At 42.3% G+C, this 17,932-nt stretch overlaps 1 protein-coding gene across 1 annotated transcript in view; it reads left to right on the top strand.

Annotated features, from left to right (window-relative positions):
* SYN1 (synapsin I) overlaps positions 1–11,707 on the top strand; it is a gene marked incomplete at both ends in the record, with an annotated part of 95,298 nt that extends 83,591 nt beyond the window's left edge. Inside the window, 8 exons of the mRNA XM_083351531.1 lie at positions 1,461–1,523; positions 5,143–5,285; positions 6,338–6,412; positions 6,627–6,729; positions 7,839–7,988; positions 9,218–9,281; positions 9,396–10,065; positions 11,572–11,707. Of these exons, the coding sequence (XP_083207657.1) occupies positions 1,461–1,523; positions 5,143–5,285; positions 6,338–6,412; positions 6,627–6,729; positions 7,839–7,988; positions 9,218–9,281; positions 9,396–10,065; positions 11,572–11,707 (1,404 nt within the window). The remainder of the gene's footprint in view (positions 1–1,460; positions 1,524–5,142; positions 5,286–6,337; positions 6,413–6,626; positions 6,730–7,838; positions 7,989–9,217; positions 9,282–9,395; positions 10,066–11,571) is intronic.
* Positions 11,708–17,932: the final 6,225 nt, after the last annotated feature.

The following is a 17,932-nucleotide window of genomic DNA, read 5'->3' on the forward strand; positions in this document are numbered from 1 at the left end:
AGCCATTGTTTCAATGATGTGCTTATGTGTCCCCCAAGAATATCTTCTGGTCACATATTGTTGAAGACCAGGAGGGGGGAATAACATAAAACTTCACTTTTCCCAAATATTTTCCAGTAAAAGTTATGTACTACAGGCTGCTTCCAGTAAAGCTGGATTTCATGACTTACCAAGATAGTCTGTCAGGGGTCTTCAAACTTGGCCCTTTTATGACTTGTAGATTTATGACTTGTAGACTTGTAGACTTTAGTTCCCAGAATTCCTCAGCCAGCATGCCTGGCTGAGGAATTCTAGGAGTTGAAGTCCACAAGTCATAAAAGGGCCATGTTTGAAGACCCCTGGTCTACCACAACTGGGAAGTTCTTGGCTGTTTTACCAAGGACTTCTGCCTTCAGCTCAGCTATAAGAAAAGATAGGAAGATCAATAGCAAAACTAGGCATGTAGCCATTCAGTTACATTAAAACCCCACTCAGGGTATTAAGAAAATACCATAATATGGAAATAAAAATACAACAATTTCTTTTTATAGTTTGGTTCTAACAAACGGAATACTATTATTCTTTACAACTTACATGCACAGTACTGGTACCTTTCTTAAATCTTGGCAACATCTTGATGTTCTTTTTACTAGCAATATATTTAAGCTTTTCACAATCCATGATTCCTATGTAAATGTAGCCTGTAGGAATTAACATGCACAATTATCAGTAAGAATAGCATTTGCATGTCATATGGAATATATTGCAATTGTCTGGAAAAGGAATTCATAAATACATTCTATTTGGATGAACATTTATGTCTTATAAATTTAGACTTGATTTCAAGTTAATATATATAGCTTGGAGCTTTATTTAACACTGGACAGTTGCAACATTACAGATCAAATGTCACTGGTGGAGTTTTATATCATTCAGGGTATTCAACTTACAAATCACAAAGTATTAAGGAATCACTGGGTTGTAACAAAACAACCAGCTTGTCTGCCAGCTTGCCTTCTTTCCATTGACTCTAACTTGCTTACAAGACCCCTATTTTATATCAATATTGAAAACAATTCATACTTATACGTGTTCATTTATTTATTGAGTAAAATGATCCAAAGCTACATATTTGCGTATGGCCCTTTGGATCATTCTCCTCAGTAAATAAACGAACAGGTTACAATAATTTTGACTCATTGTAATCAGGGTCTCTTTATCTAGTTTTAGGACTTGTGTGGAGAACAGATCGTGTTTTAGGTCATATTTATTCTGAAATTTTGAAAATTCGAAAGGGTTCGCAAATTTTTAAGCAGCACTGTACATGGCTCCTTGTTTTGTACAAGGCTGTATTGTACAGTGTACACTTTTAATGGCACTGAGTGGCACTTGCCACTGCAGTGACCTTTGTGGCTGACCATGGTACCTAATGGCAGTGATTGTCAACCTTTGGTGATTCTTCTTTCTTCTTCTTTTTCCAGCTGACAACCTCCAAATACCCAGTGGTGGTGAAGATGGGACATGCTCATTCTGGAATGGGAAAGGTGAGGGTGTAAAAGTTCTCCAAAGCTGAGCCCGAGTACTCTTGAGTGTTTGAGAGTACACAAACCGCCATCCTGCAATAAAGATCATCCAGATATTCCTTTAAGATGTCTCGATGTAGCCCTTTCTAAAGATCTTTTCCCACTGGTGTTTAACCATGGCATAAATATCTTTGGGTAGCAACAATTTTTTCCCCCTACCATGCTTCATGATCTTGCCTTCCTGTTATCCCCCGCTTTCTGAAATGGGCTTTCTCAGTCATCCTTGGCCATATTAGGGTTAGAGTAGCATTTCCCTATTCTTTTAATACCATCCAAGAGTAGCCTCAAAGTATTAACTTCTGTTAGGCTTACCCATTACCTCAGAGTAGGATTATCAGTTGTTCAGCAGAAGGAGGCTCTTTTGTCCTCATGTCCTTTATCTAGCAGGAGTAGCCTTAACATCAAAAATTGTCCAGCTCTTTGGGTAGCTCTTCTCAAGCAGTTTATCACTGTGGCACAGCATTTCCCTAAGTGCTAAGTCCAAGTTGACAAGCTCAGCACTGTGAGCTTATATAGTTACTCTCCCACCAATGTGACAGCTGCCTGAAATTGACAAGACCTTAATTACAGATTGAAGGCTTTTGCCTTTTAAGGGCTAGCATCTTCTTCTCAATGTGTATTGTGTACCTGTTTACTCTCTTGTAATCCCTTCCTCTCGGATGAATAAAAATTCAAATACTAAATAGTGAGTCTTCATCCAGTGTGTCCATTTATCTTCTTTTCCAATTGTCCCCGTTGCCCCTTTCCCTGTTCAGATATCTGGCAACCCTATCTTGGAGGGGAGCCATGGGATTGGCAGTGATCTGAGACTGAGGCCTAGAGCCAGGCACAGGGATTTTCATTGGGGTCAACCGTTTTCACACTGTTAAAATTTTCTGCTCACTCAAAGCAGTTTGACTCAGCAGTGGAGAGAGGGCCTACAAGGCAACTCAAGGGTTTTTTTTTAATGATCTAGATTAATTAGTTTTCCTTCCTCTTTGTTTATCTCGGTGTCTGTTACATGCTGATCACTTAGATCCCTGCTCTGCCTGGAATGCAAAGTTTATTACCTAGACCACAGAGTTGCTAAGCTCCTGCTTTGTATCTCTTCCCAAGTTGCAAGTAACAGTATGTTCTTTTCTTTTCTCCTAGGATATTTTCATTGTTGAGACAGAAACCCATTAGATTGTAGGGCATTCCCATTTTGGCTCTGAGGTCCCCATTTGCTCTCCTTCTCAGGGGGAAATCGTGAGAAGAATAATCTTTCCTCCCAATTAGTCACAAATAGATTTTGAGCGCTAAAATATTTCCCAGCAACTCCGGCTGCAATTTAAAATGGATCCCTCTTTTGTTTAGGAACAAGTATAGAAACTGATTTTGTTTCTTTCTTTATTTAACTGTACTTATGACCTAGCCCAGTCCTGGAGGCCTTGGGCAGCATAAAACCACAAATAAAGGCCAAAACAAAAAGAACCCACAGTATAATGAAAACACCACAAGAAAGCAAAAGCAAACTCAAGATAGCTACCCACAACCATTCAACTGGGACCAAAGACTTGTTAGAACTGAGCTTTTGAGCTGTTTCCAAAATATCTGCAAACTGGAGGCTTAGAAATTTCTGTAAGGAGGATATTTCCACCATGAAGGCCTGCTGTCTGATCCATATCTGCTACATCTCACAAAATGTGGGTGTGTGTGGGTGGGTGGCGGGGAGGCAGGGCTGGCAGATCTTCTCTGGAAGACCAGACTGGATGAGTACAATTGGCTGGAGAGCTGTTGCCTGATGTTTGGGAAAACAACAACAAGAAGAAACAAAAATAAAGGAACAAAAGTTGACAAACAAGAACAGAACCCACACAATCCAGGCAATTTCATTCATTGTTGATAAAGGCCTGGGGGAAGCCAAGTCTTCAAGGCCCATCAAAACACCAGCATAGTGGGAGTCATCTGGATCTCAGGGACAGCTTCATTCCATAGAGCAAGTTCTACTCCAGAGAAGGGGCACTTCTGGGGTCCTGATAGAGGGCATTGTTTAATCAAAGGAACTCAAGAGAGTGCCAATCCTGCCAGATTAAATCAGTCTGGTTGATACTATGGGAGACATGTGGTTCCTTAGATAATGAGACCCTGTGCCATGTAGGGCTTTAAAGGTATTGTCCAGTACCTTGAACCACGAAGTGCAAATGCTACATTGGCATACCAAGGCGTGACCATCACTGCCTGCATTGCTGCATTCTGGACCAACTGAAAATTCTGAGTGGTCTTCAAAGGTAGAACATGCTACAATAGTTAGGTCGTGGGGTGACCAGGGCATCAGTGACTATCTCAAGAGCCTCCCAATCTAAGAAAGGACAGAACTGGTACACCAGATGAAGCTGGGCAAAGGTCTTCCTGGCTAAAGCTACAACCTGTTCCTCAAGCAGGAGCCGTGAGCCTAGGAAGACTGCCAGATTGCATACTCTTAAATGGAGAATTGCAATCCCACCAAGTCAGAGATGGAATATCTCCAGATCTGATAGACCAAACACCCACAGCCCCTTGATTTTGATGGGATTGAGTCAGTGATGGTTCCTCCCTGTCCAAATCTGCATAGCTTCCAGACACAGAAATAGAACATCAACAATCTCACTTGGCCAATCCAGAGTCATCAGTGTATGAAACCCCAGTGGATGACCTAACACAGTAATTGAAAGGAGAGGAGAAGATTGGAGCGATGTGAGTTCCCTCAAAAAAGGGGCCAAGAGAATGATCTCTCTCTCCTCTGCCCCCAACAATACCAACAGGAATTGGCCCGGAGAAAGGAAGAGAACCACTGTATGTGTGTGTGTCCATTTCCCAGCCCATGGAACTGACTTAGAAGGATACTGTGGTTGACAATGTTGATAGCCACTAAAATATGAAGAGCACAAAGGATGGAAGCACCAGCTTCATCCTGGTTCTACCATATCATCTACATCAATAACCAAAGCTGTCTCATTACTAAATCCCAGCCTGAAGCCTGACAGAAATGGGATCAGATAATCCATTTCCTCCAGGTTTTCACCAACTGCAGACTGATCACCTTGTCAACAGTTTTCCCCAGAAAGGAAAAGTTGGAGACTGGGTGATAGTTATCAAAAACCCATTGGGTCTAAGGATGGCTGTCATCACTGGCTCTTTCAAGGCAAGAGGCATCATCCCCTTTGTCAAAGAGGCTGACACTACAGAACGGACCCAACTATAGATAAGCATTTCTGCTAGTTTTTTTATGGCAGGCTGAATCCATGAGAAAATGATGTCAGTCAGTGGTCCCAGATAAAGAGCTTCTAGCACTATAACCTGTTGTGTTTATTTTGTATTTTCCTGCTTAACATTTTGGTGAAGATAAATAGAAATAATGGGCTACAAATAGAAGGCACTTTTATATTGTCTGGGGTCCAATTTAACATGTGATCAAATGAGGAAGAGAAATTGGCACAATAAACCCCACCTATAAAACACGCAATTTTGGAGGGCAAACCAGATTTTAAAGAGGTCAAAATTTAATTGCTGAAATGTGGGTGGTATAGGGTTATTTGCTTATATTTGATACAGTAAATGCAAAGGCTTCTCTTTGTTGAAGGTCAAGGTGGAGAACCAGTATGATTTCCAGGACATTGCCAGTGTGGTAGCTCTCACCAAGACCTATGCCACTTCAGAACCTTTTATTGATGCCAAGTATGATATCCGTATACAGAAGATTGGCAATAACTACAAAGCCTACATGTGAGTCTGGAAAAAAATTTTCGTGTTTATATCTCCTTACTCTTAGCAAAAGGGACGCGGTGGCTCAGTGGGTTAGGACGCTGAGCTTGTCGATCAGATGGTTGGCAGTTTGGCGGGTCGAATCCTGAGTGCCACATAACAGAGTGAGCGCCTGTTACTCGTCCCAGCTTCTGCCAACCTAGCAGTTCGAAAGCACGTAAAAATGCAAGTAGAAAAATAGGGACCACTACGGTGGGAAGGTAACAGCGTTTCGTGTGCCTTTGGCGTCTAGTCATGCTGGCCACATGACCAAGGAGACGACAAGCGCTGGCTCTTCAGCTTTGAAATGGAGATGAGCACTGGCCCCTAGAGTTGGAAACAACTAGCACGCATGTGCGGGGGAACCTTTACCTTACTCTTAGCAAACGTTGCAACTTCCCCATAGAAGCTTATTGACCTGCACTTGATCCCACCATTACTTAAATCAACTTCCTTTCTACTTTGCCTCCTCCCTTCAGCAGAATGAAGCTTTATTGATCCTGGTCAGCATTTTCAAATCACTTTCTAGAAACAACCCTGGAAGAGGTGACCACATGCAAAAGTTCGGGTCTTACATCTTTAATAACTGATCTACATGGGAATTTTGGCAAACACACATTGTCATATAACATTAACATATCTACACTTGCTAAAATTCTAAAAACATTTTTTTACAAACTATGAGAGATATGTACTCCCCCCCTCTTTGGACTGTATATGTCAGGGGTCTTTTATGACTTGTGGACTTCATCGCTGGCTGAGGAATTCTGGGAGTTGAAGTCCACAAGTCATAAAAGGACAAGGTTTGAAGACCCTTGGTATATGTGCTATTAGATTGTACTTCCTTTGAGGACTCAGTTTCTTAAAATACTGTATTTAATATACCCTTTATCTGACAAAGCCCATTTGAATTAATTTCCCCTTTTCAGTCTCTATCAATCTCTTTCATGTTATTAACCTTTTTCAAGGAAAAAATTGCTCTCTTGTTTCTTCCTGGATCTTTAGTACTCATAATGCCCTCTTTCCCCTGGCAGGAGGACCTCTGTTTCAGGCAACTGGAAAACCAATACTGGCTCTGCCATGTTGGAGCAAATAGCTATGTCAGATAGGTGAGTGGCATGGGTGGGGAAATATGATTGGGTAGGGATTTAAAATAAATGGCATAGAATAAGAGGTCTCTTCCTCTTTATGGCTTCTCAAGATCTTCTCCTGGCTAAATATACCTGAGTGAAAGTGATAAAATTAGGAGGGCTCTGCACTTGAACTTTTATACTTTTGTTTATAAGTTTGTCTCTGTTCTTGACCTTTTCCATTCTGCGGTAGGTACAAGCTATGGGTGGACACTTGTTCAGAAATTTTTGGTGGTTTGGACATTTGTGCAGTAGAAGCTCTGCATGGCAAGGATGGACGTGACCACATTATTGAGGTGAAGTGCTGGGAATGCTTATATTTTAATTAATGTACCAGGGAACACAAACCTTTAAAAAATGCTAAAAGAAGGGAAGATTAGAATTTATAAGGTAAAGAGCCAGATTAAAAGTTTTTTGTTGTTTTTTTAAATTGAAGATTTTTAAGCAAATCAGCTCTTTTTAACAAGTTTGTTCTGGAAACAATGAAACCTCAATATACAGTACATGTGTTTTTAGGGATAGTATTGTATTCTCTCAGGCCAAAGAGATTTGAGTTGAAGTACATTTTCATCTGCGATGGTCACTACATTCTGTCTCTCCTTTCACCCAAAAAATTCAGCACTAATTCAGTCTGTCAGGGAACCTCTGTCATTGGTATTGTTGCAGAAAACCTTGTGGTTATTTACTGAAAAGGTTTGGAGGATGGTTTGGAAAAACCTTGATCCACATTAAAATTAATATTTTTACTAATATTCAGAATATATAGTTCAATGTGCCTTGGAAAGCTCAACCATGACAAAACAACTGGTGGTTAAAGTTAAGGTTGATGGATCCTCCTTTGAGAGGTAAATATATATATCACTCTGATTCTACTGCATTTTCCTATGTTTTTGGTGAATGTATATTTTGTCTATTGATATGACGTGTAATTGGTTTTCCATGTTACAGGCAGTGGAACAAACTGGCCTAGTTCCAGTTACTTCCTGGCTACATGGATCAGACTGTATTCTTTGAGTCACCACCCATTGCACCATGTGGTTTTGTTAGCCCTATTGCTTAGTGTTTATACACACAGCGCACGTAATCCTTTCAACAAATATCCTGTAATGGTGGTCATCTGTTATTATCTCCATTCTGCAGATGATTATCTTCTGCAGGGAAAGGGGCTGTCAGAGGAAAGATATTCTCTGGATGTTATCCATATTTCTTATTAGCTATTTGTTTTCATCCCAAGTTGAAACTTCTGCTATTAATTTGCTAGTGCTATTAATGTTTAAAGTAGGCATTTTTTTAAAAAAAAATAAAAGGTCATTTCCTGCAGAAAGTCTTAACAGCAATTCACACACGTTCTACTTAAGGGAAACAACTCAACTTCCTGTTTTTCCCCCCCTGGTTCTTCCTTTAGGTAGCGGGATCATCCATGCCTCTGATTGGAGACCACCAGGAGGAAGATAAGCAGCTGATTGTGGAATTGGTACTGTTACGCATGGCCCAGGTCATTCCTCGCACACCCGTGCCCTCCCCTGTGCGCTCTGCCTCAGGACAGCCTGCCCAGGTATTACGACTTTGTTTTTCATCGTTTTTTTGTTGTTTTGTTTCCCCCCCTGTAATTTATGATTAGTCATTGCTTACAAGAAATTGAAGGAAAGGAGTCAGAAGGAGGAGGAAATGCTGGCTCAGAGCAGTAAACTGTCATAGCGAAGTTTACAGTAGGGTTCAGTTTATGGCAACAGTAGTGGGGAACCAAGCACAGGTTGCCTGCATAAGAACCAGGGTTAGTATCTGAAATTTCTAATTAATGTCGGTGGGTCAAACAGATGCAGAAGATTTCAGCACAACTTTGAGCAACGTTTTCCTCCTGCTAGAGTGTGTGTCCATTTAGTCCAGTATTCTGTGTTTGACAGTGGACAGTTAGATGGCTTAGGAAAACCTATACAATGAAGTCAAAGTCAACATTTCTTTCTAATTATGTGATCTCAAGCACCTGGTGTTCCTGCATAATACTGTAGAGATTTCACCTAACTGCCATGGATAATAAATGTTGGTAGGTTTGCCTGCTTCGAATTTACCCAGTCTCACTTTCAAGATCTTAAGAGGAGCATTCCTGGATGTTATCCAGCGTTCTGCTTCCCACAGTAACTGCCAGCTAGAGGCCACTGTGAATTTAACAAGTGCCACCAGGTCCTCCTATTCATGGTTCCTAGCAATAGGCATTCAGAGGCATACTGCCTCTAATTCTAGAAGTATATAACCGGCTTAAGTAAAATGGCTATTATTAATGTTCCTTAAAAGCCGTTGAAGTTGGTGGCTGCCATCACCGTTTGTATTATGAAGAAGAATGCTTCTCTCGTGCTTTGAAGCTTTTCCTTAGCTAAATTGCTATCATTACATCTGGCACAACAAATGTAAGCTGTTTAGAGACACTTCCCAGCCCTGCCCCATGTATTACCAAGCATCTGGGGAAAAGGAAGGACAAGGAAAACTCTGTTTGTCAATCCATTCTTCACATTTTGCAACAGGTCTACATGGTTCCTAGTATTTGATGGCTCCAGTGGAAAAAGATTCCTCCATGTGTCCTCTGTTCATTTTTTTGGGACTGAATGTCTGAATTTTGCAGCTTACTAGGGAAAGATTCAGAAGCATTCTTGTATTGCATGGCCGATGCTGCAAAGAAGACACAATATCGCAGAAATAGGAAAAGTATAACTGGGTAGGTGGGATAAAAGGGAAAAAAAAGGATGCATTTTGATGCACGCTCCTGCTTTTGTTTGTTTTCATTCGTAGGCTCAGTCAGCTCAAGCTGGACAGAGACAAGGCCCTCCAGCCCAACAGAGACCTCCACCCCAAGGTGAATTATTCTTTGGGGGAAACTGTGGCTCGGGCGGGAGGCCTTGGCATTTTTTGTTGGAAGGGAATTCTAGCAGATTAGGTAAGCTAAAACAGCTTTCCCTCTGTCTTGCAGGAGGACCTCAGCAGCCACCTCCAGGCTCTCAGCGCCCTCCATCTCAGCAGCGCCCCCCTCCCCAAGGCCAGCAACTCTCAGGCCTTACCCCACAGCCTAGTGGTCCTGCAGTGGGTCAGCGTCTGCCCAGCCCCACTACCCAGCAGCCCCCACCGCAGGCTCAGCAACGTCCTGCAGGGCAGCGCCAGCCTGGGCAGCCTGGAGTCCAGCAGTCTCGCCAGCAGGGCCCCCCCTCTGCTCCACAGTCCCCCCAGCCCCAGAGAGGGCCAAGCCCCAGTGGCGGAGGACAGCAGCAGTGGCAGCAAGGTTCCCCCCCACATCAGCAGAGGCCCGCAGGGGCTGGCCTGTCCAAGACAGCATCCGGGGGCCTCCCAGGGCAACAGCAGCAGCCCCAGCAGCCCCAGCGCCCTCCAGCAGCTGGCGGTCAACCACGGCAGCATCCACGGCAGGGCAGTCAAGGGGGTCTGACTCAGCAGCGCCCACCGGGAGCAGGAGCACAGCAGCAGCGCCCATCACCACCCACTACCCAGCAGCCAAGGCCCAGTACTCAGGGGCAGGGTCCTGGTGGCCCAGGGCACCAAGGGAACCGCCCTCCACCAAGCCAAGGAAAGCCACAAGTTGCTCAGAAACCCAGTCAGGATTTGCCTCCTCCACCCCAGCCCCAGTTGAAGTAAGCGTTGGACTCTTGGGTTCTATGTGAAGGGAGCAGGGTTTGGCAGGCTCCAAGACTTAATTTTTGCAATGTAGGGATTTTGTTCCTAGCTAAACAGGGGTGTGGTAGGTTGCCATGGTGATCTTTTACCCTCAGATACTTAAGGGTGCAAGCAGTGCGACATGCACTTCCCCCTAACACCAATTCAGGGTCAGTTTTGCAAATTCAAGTGTGTTGTCATTTTATGTCCTTTTCACTTTTTGTCAAAAGTTCACTAAGAGGTTAGGGGAGAATATTAAATGAGAAATGATTATGTGCAGTAGGATGACAAGGCAGGGCACAGAATGAAAGGTCACTTGCTTATAAGAAACTCTTCACTGACATCACTGCAGCTGTCTTGCTTTTTTATGTTTGCTTTTGTTTGGCACTGTGAGAACTAGACACTACTTTTTATACAAAAACAAACAAACAACAACAACCACCTCCTCCTGAAACAAAAAAAAAGTTAATTGATTCTCCACATATACAAAGTCATCATTCAAAAGAACGTAAAAAAACTCATGTTTTAAGATGGCACCTTCTTGAGATAAAATTTGAAAAATTGATTTTTTTAAAAAAAATGTATACCTAACTATATACTGTAAATCAAACCTTGCAGGGTAAATTTGAAGCTGAGGGGTTAGCATAAGTTTAGGAAAGATGTATTTCATAATCACTTGTGCCGCCTGTGACAAGTGTTTCCCATGGCCGCCTCTGAGAGGTGGTGGCATGGAAACAGGGATGAAATTGTTTGACCACTGAAAAACGAGAGCAGAGAGTGTTGCCCTCACTTTCAATTGCATTCGCAAGTTATGCCAGTTATAGGAGCTCGGTTTTGTTGAGATCAACAAGAAGATTTTTTTTTTCTAAACAGAGAAACAGTTACATAGAAGGGCAGCAGCACTTAGGGCTTCAGAAAAGCCTTTCTGGCTGAATAACTTCTTCAGATATTTGCTGTAGCTTTTTGTTTGCCCGAGCTTGCCAAAATCACAGAGGGAGTTCATGCTCCTCTGCTCTCAATTCAACAGGATCTATCCATAATGAAAAGAATTGGAAAGAAACGGGATGGGGGGGTGGGGTGGGGGGAAAGGGGGGAGGAGTTTCAATTAGAAGAAAATGCCTGAGAATTTCCCTCTCCAAATTCTTCCAGCTTTTCCCTCATGTTTTCCTGCTGCAGGATCATTTCCCCTGGTCTTTCCCTACTGGACACGCCCTCCTTTGCAGTATTAAATTAGGGCTGGAAGGGGGGGGGCAATGAGGCCTCTCAGTGGCCTTGCCCCCTTTTGCGGCTCTGTGCTTGCTTCTTACCCTACCCTTGAGAAGGAGGGCAATGAGTCCCAAACTCCCCTTTCTTCTCTCCCAGCATTTCAGACAAAGCAAGTTCTGTTGCCTGACCTGATTTTAATAGTGTGTTTCTCATTTCTCCTCTCCGTCTACCCCTCCCTTCTTTCCTGCCCCCCCCATTCTTCCCTCACTGTTCCTTAGCAAATCCCAGTCTCTGACCAATACCTTCCCCCTTGCAGAGGCACCGGTGCCACGGGGCAGCCTTAGTCAGGATGAAGTGCGTGCCGAGAGCATCCGCAGCCTCCGACAGAGCTTCGCCAGCCTCTTCTCCGACTGAGAGACCTCCCCACTGTACTGCGACCCTTCACATCCCCGGGCCTAGTTCCCTTTCCCTGTCTTCTGAGACTCTGAACCCCATGTTCCTTCACAGCTTTGACCAACCCCCTCCCCCATGGGAATGCTCTTCCAAAATGAATCTATTTATTTGCTTATTTTTATTCTCTCCCCCCCCCTTTTCTTATTTTGAAGATTTTTTTTCTCCCCTCCCCTCCATTAATGGCAATCCCATGGAAAGGGGGAAGCAATACGTATCCCTGGAGATCCCTGGTAAAAAGGAATGGCACCTGCTGGAAATGGTCAGCGCTAGAAAGTGGGTGGATGCTAAATCCCCAGGAATACTCAGGCTTTTGAGGCCGGTCGTTCTGAATGTAAAGTGGGTTGGTTGGTTGGCTTAAAATTCATTTGTTTGTGTACTTATTTATTAGATTTATACCGCTGCTCATCTCACATATGTGACCTCTGGGTGGCTTACAAGTGAAAAAGTTATCTGTACAGAGCAATTATCTGGGGGAGAGAGAGATAGACATATATACAGATACACATATATACTCTACCCTAAATGCAACAAGAACTACACAGTCTTCTGGGAAGGAGGCTCTGTTTATGTTCCCTTAAAATCCGAAATCTTCCTTCTGCCACCATCCTTTGTTCTAAGGGCCTTTTTTTTTGCTCTGTTTTGTATGACTAATTCTGTATCCATTTCTGCGTAATATGCTATCCCCATGCAAGTTAAACCCGTGGATTATCAGAGAGCTTCCTTCCTTTCATCAGGAGCTCCCTTTTCATCTGGAGGCTGCAGATTACTCAAGTCCACATCTTTTCTATATAAATATGCAAACTTTATGCCTGGTTCTCTTCTCCCAGCCTAGGGGTCCCCAGGCCTGGGAAAAAGGGAGAGGAGAGAGGTCTCCAGGGATCTATCTATCTATATATATATAGCATGAGGGAGGGGACTTCTCCTGGGGCCATGTCTGTGTTTGTGGCCACAAAGATGTCTATGTTGCTGTTTGTGAATAAGCCAGTCGATTGCCACTTGCCCTTTGCACAATCCTGTTGTCCCCACTCCTTAGCTGCCTGCTTCCAACTCTGTTGCCCTGGCTGCAGGTTCTGCCTCCACTTCAGCAATGTGCAACGTTCTTCCCATGCGTTTTGGTAACCGTATACTTGGCAAGCCTTAATCTAGACACACACCTCCTTTCCATCCTACCTCACAATGGTTTTTTTTTTTCCACCTTCCTAGTAGCACTGCAGAAAACTCCCAGTCTGTCACTCCACTGTAAGCTTTAGCATCTACTGATCATCAAGAAGGTGCTGGGCAGGGCCAATAAGGTACTTATAGCAAAGCGTTTGCTAAGCTGATTTAGAGCCCAGCCATCATGGAGGAGAGACAATTGGCCAATGATCTGAGTTTGTGGTGGAGAATGCATTTGTTTTTGTCAAGCCCATTTCCTGTTCTTCCTCCCACTTGGCCAATCAAATCTATCTGCTCTTCTCCCAAAACAGCCATAGTACTGCCACTATAGCCAAGGTATGCTTTTGCTATTTGATGACTGAAGAAATAAAACTTCATCCCCGATGGACACACAAGGGGTTCACATCCAAAAGCAGAACTTGGTCCCCACCCTCTCCCCCTTGTATATAACTCAAGAGAGAAACTTCCCACTCTATTTTTGTGATTCTCCTTTATCCCTAAAGCTGTGTCAATTACTCTTGTCCCCTTCTTTGAAAGGTCACAGGGACAGGGGTAAAGTGCCACTTAACGCGTGATGGTCTGATAGCTGCAAAGTCGCGTGTTGTAGCTGTGTTGTGACATGACGCTTTGAGCTGTGTTTGCAACTTACTGTCAGGTTGGGGAGGGGATGCAGCAGAGGCTCAATCCCTGTGTATTACACCCCCTTTCCATTCTTCAGCCTCTTCTCCCCAGAGATCTAATCCTTTGCCACCAAGAGATCTGGGAAGGACAATTTAAAGTGCTAACTTGGTATCTTTGTTATTTATTCTTGTCTGGAAAGTGCATCCCCCTCGCACACTATTTTTGTGGGAATAGAGGCCTTTCCTATTGCTGTGATTCTGTCTCTGTGAATCAAAGTTTCAATGGATCAGTGATGTAAAAAACATAAATAAATAAATATATCTATATTAAAAATCCAAATGCTTGCTGGAAAAATGCATGTTTTGTCACTGGAATGAAATCAGTATACACATATAGGCACTACATATGAATAGATATGAAGAGAAAGGGGTATGATGACTTCAAAATGGAAACGTGAATAAATGAAAGCAAGTATGTGTATTATGAGAACAAAGGGGTGTGGATTTTTTTCTGTCTATGTGGCCTCAAGGAGTCAGTGACAGCTTGGTGTAATCTCCCTGTCGGTGAGCTTCCAAAAGTACACATTGGTCCTGTTGAGATACAAAATGCTGGGTTACATGGATAGTTATCTTGATTTGATAAGACTTCGTTGATGTTTCCTAGCAATGAAAATATTTTTGCAATGTCCCACATTCTTAAGAAAAGACCTTTCTTCACACTGAAACCTGTGAGACCAATATAAAACATTACTTTAAAAACAGCATTTATTGTTGTATTACTTCTATTTTATAAACAAAATTCCAATGTAAAATAAATAAGGGTATACTGTATGCAAACACACCATTTAAAGCAGTTGCTTGTTCATTATAGTAGTAAAATGTGGCAAGGAAGCCATTTTGTAAAAGGGCTGCAGTCTCATTTGCTGCCATGGATCATGTGGTCTACTTAAAAAAAAATAGCAGCCATTTAAAGTTGAAGGGAATTTATGCTTAGGCTGTATAATATTTTGAACATAATAATTTCCAGTAAAAGATTTAGATGCTGTTTTACAGTACAATACAAAGCTACATTGACTATTGACATGGCAATATTGTAACGGATCAAAAAAATTAGGTTGCATGCATGTTACTACACTTCCCAACACTGACAGGGAAGAAACGCAGAGCTGACTCAGGCAAGCATATACAAAAGTAAATATTTATTTTGTTTATAATGAAAGACTCCTGGAGTAGATCCATCCTGCTCTGTTAATTGTTCTGGACAAGGTGAGTTTCTTTAGAAAAATATGCATGGAAAAAGAATGAACTGTCCATTGTCAGTGCAGTTCAAATTGATTAGAAATTATGATAATCCTTTGGACAGTTTTAACCAAAAGAAATTGGTGGACTGAGGCAATCCTCTCTGTGATGCCAGGATACATTTGGGGCTCTCTTGGCAAAGAAAAGGCAAGTGGTAGGGTGAGAGTGAGAGGCATGTATCATCATGTATGTATCTCACATGTATCTCACGAGTGAGAGGCATGTATCAAAAAATAAATTTTCATGAAAGAAAATGGACAAACACCCATTTTTATTAAAGGGTTTTAAACACAGATATTTCTCATTTAGTGACCACAATTGAGACTGGCAATTCGGTTGTTCAGTGAAATGGTTACTAAGAGAAGCCATAACTGTGCTTACGATCTTACTTCAGCTTACCTTTGTTGAAGAAAGGCCCTAAAGTTGAAGACTGGTTGTAAAGTTATTTTTTCATCACTCATAATGGCAAATGATTGCTAAATGCAGTTGCTAAATAAAGACCACCTATATACGACTATTGGCCATTGGCATTACAGCAGGAATAGTTGTCTGCTTGCACTGTGTAATCTGGTGTGCAAAAAAATAACTCATATAGTGTCATGCTAGTTCTTCCTGAGGTGAAGGAGAGAGAACCATTTTAGAGTTCTTTCTAGGATAAGCAGGGCTTTTTTTGTCATAGAACGCTTAGAACGGAGTTCCAGCACCTTTTTTGAATGGAACCTTGTAGGGTAGGCAAGGCGGGTTGTATGACATGTATGAGTTCCGGCACCTTTTTCTTTTACAAAAAACAGTGAGGATAAGGAATGCTGAAAGTCCAAAACCCAGGTAAGTCTAGCCTCACATCACACATAGGCTGTGGGGCCAGGCCATTCCACTTCCATTTGATGGCAGCTCTGTGACTCTTTGTTAGGAGAAGAAGGGAGGGAGAAGGTGTAAAATTGGTTTAGCCTCAATAGAGTCAAGATGCTTCAAAATTTCTGTAAAATACATATGGCAAACGTCTGTGATGTATTTCTTTACAGATACTCCCTGACCTATAACCATTTGTTTAGCAATTGTTCTAGGTTATAACAGCACTGGAAAAAGTGACTTACAGCAAGCCCTCTCACTTATTACTGTAGCAGCATCCTTGCAATCACCTGATCAATTTCAAGTAGTTGGCAACCAGCACCTATTAATGGTGGTTGTAGCATCGCAGGTTTATCGATTGCCATGTGGGACCTTTCTAGCTGGCTTTGGACAAGTAAATTCAACCGGAGAAGCTGGATGTGCTTAACAACCATGTGATTCACTTAATAACTACAGTGATTCGCTTAACAACCATGGCAAAAAACAGTCCTAAAATTGGGCATGACTCAGCGACAGCACTTAGATTATATACCGCTTCATAGTGCTATTTTATAGCCCTCTCTAAGCGGTTTACAGAGTAGTCTGTTGCCCCCAACAATCTGGGTCCTCATTTTACCCACCTCAGAAGGATGAAAGGCTTAGTCAACCTTGAACCGGTCAGAATCGAACTGCTGTCAGTTGGCAGAATTAGCCTGCAATACTGCTTTCTAATCACTGCAATACCATGGCGCTTACTATAGAACATAGATCATGTCTCTAATTAAAACTAGAGTCTAAGGTGTATGCTCTAGTTATAGACCATAGACTCTAGTTAACAACTGCCTTGCTTAGCAGTAGAAATCCTGGTCCCAATTATGGTCGAAGGTCAAAGACTACCTGTATTCAACCTATATGTGTACCATCCAACACCTAATGAGTCTTATTTATTATCACCTGTTTATAGCGTTTCTGGTGACAGGTTTGGCCAATGTACAAAACAATAGGGTGGCTTGATTCAGCAAGCTTTCTGGATTGCCAGTGCTCCTTCTTTAGGAATGGCATAAAGAATATAATGTCTTTCCCTACTTAGATCCCTGTGTCACATTAGTTACTGTTTCAGGACTTCCTGCTGTTTTCTCAGACTATTTATCATGCTTACTGCCACCATAATCACCCTGGCCCCAATTGCTACTGCTCTCACCAAGTCTAATCTGCATTTCTTCTGCTTCCCCCACGCCTGCCTGACTTTTTTCGATTTTTATTATCCAAATGCCACTTTCTCCAAGTCCTGCTCACTCATTCATTCATCTATTTATTTCTTCAACCCATCAAAAAAGAAGAAAAGTGCAGATGTTTCCTTAATCAATAGAGGGTGCTAGAATACCGGGTCATTGTATCACTATTGGAAAAAAAATGCTCTATTCTCTTACTTCTCTTCAGGAAAGAAGGCTATGAAACCTAGTCTATAGCACCTCCAGCTGGTAAGGGAAATAGCTACTTAGGTTAATGTTTTTATTCTAAGTTCCTCCACAAGACAAAATAAAACAAAATGTAAACATAAAAATATAAATTCAAATAATAATTGTTTTAAGTTAAAGTATAATATAATCGAGGGACACGGTGGCTCAGTGGGTTAGGACAATGAGCTTGTTGATCAGATGGTCGGCAGTTTGGCGGGTCGAATCCCGAGTGCCGCGTAACAGAGTGAGCGCCTGTTACTCGTCCCAGCTTCTGCCAACCACCAGTTCGAAAGCACGTAAAAATGCAAGTAGAAAAATAGGGACCACTACGGTGGGAAGGTAACAGCGTTCCGTGCGCCTTTGGTGTCTAGTCATGCCGGCCACATGACCACGGAGACGTTCTTGGACAAGCGCTGGTTCTTCGGCTTTGAAACAGAGATGAGCACCGGCCCCTAGAGTCGGAAACGACTAGCATGCATGTGCGGAGGAACCTTTACCTTTACCTTATTATAATATAATTGCTACCAAATTTACAATTAAAATCAATGTAAAATAAAAAATGAACCCAACTTTCGGAGTATGGTCCTTGACATCCTATTCAAGAAACCCCGAAACCAAACTCCTGTTTTTGTTTTAGACCTGTGATTGGTCAATCTATGTCTAGATAAAAGCCTTCTGCATATTCAGTTGCTGATGAAGAAGAAGGAAATCTGAAGGCAGAATTACAGTAGGAACAAAGAATGTAAGAAGCATAAGCAGGAAAATTCAACACATTGAAAGATGAGATGAACTGATTATACACTGAGCATTAATGAATGGAAATG

The sequence above is a fragment of the Vipera ursinii genome, assembly GCF_947247035.1.
Source record: "Vipera ursinii genome assembly, chromosome: 2".
Classification (NCBI taxonomy): Eukaryota; Metazoa; Chordata; class Lepidosauria; order Squamata; family Viperidae; genus Vipera; species Vipera ursinii.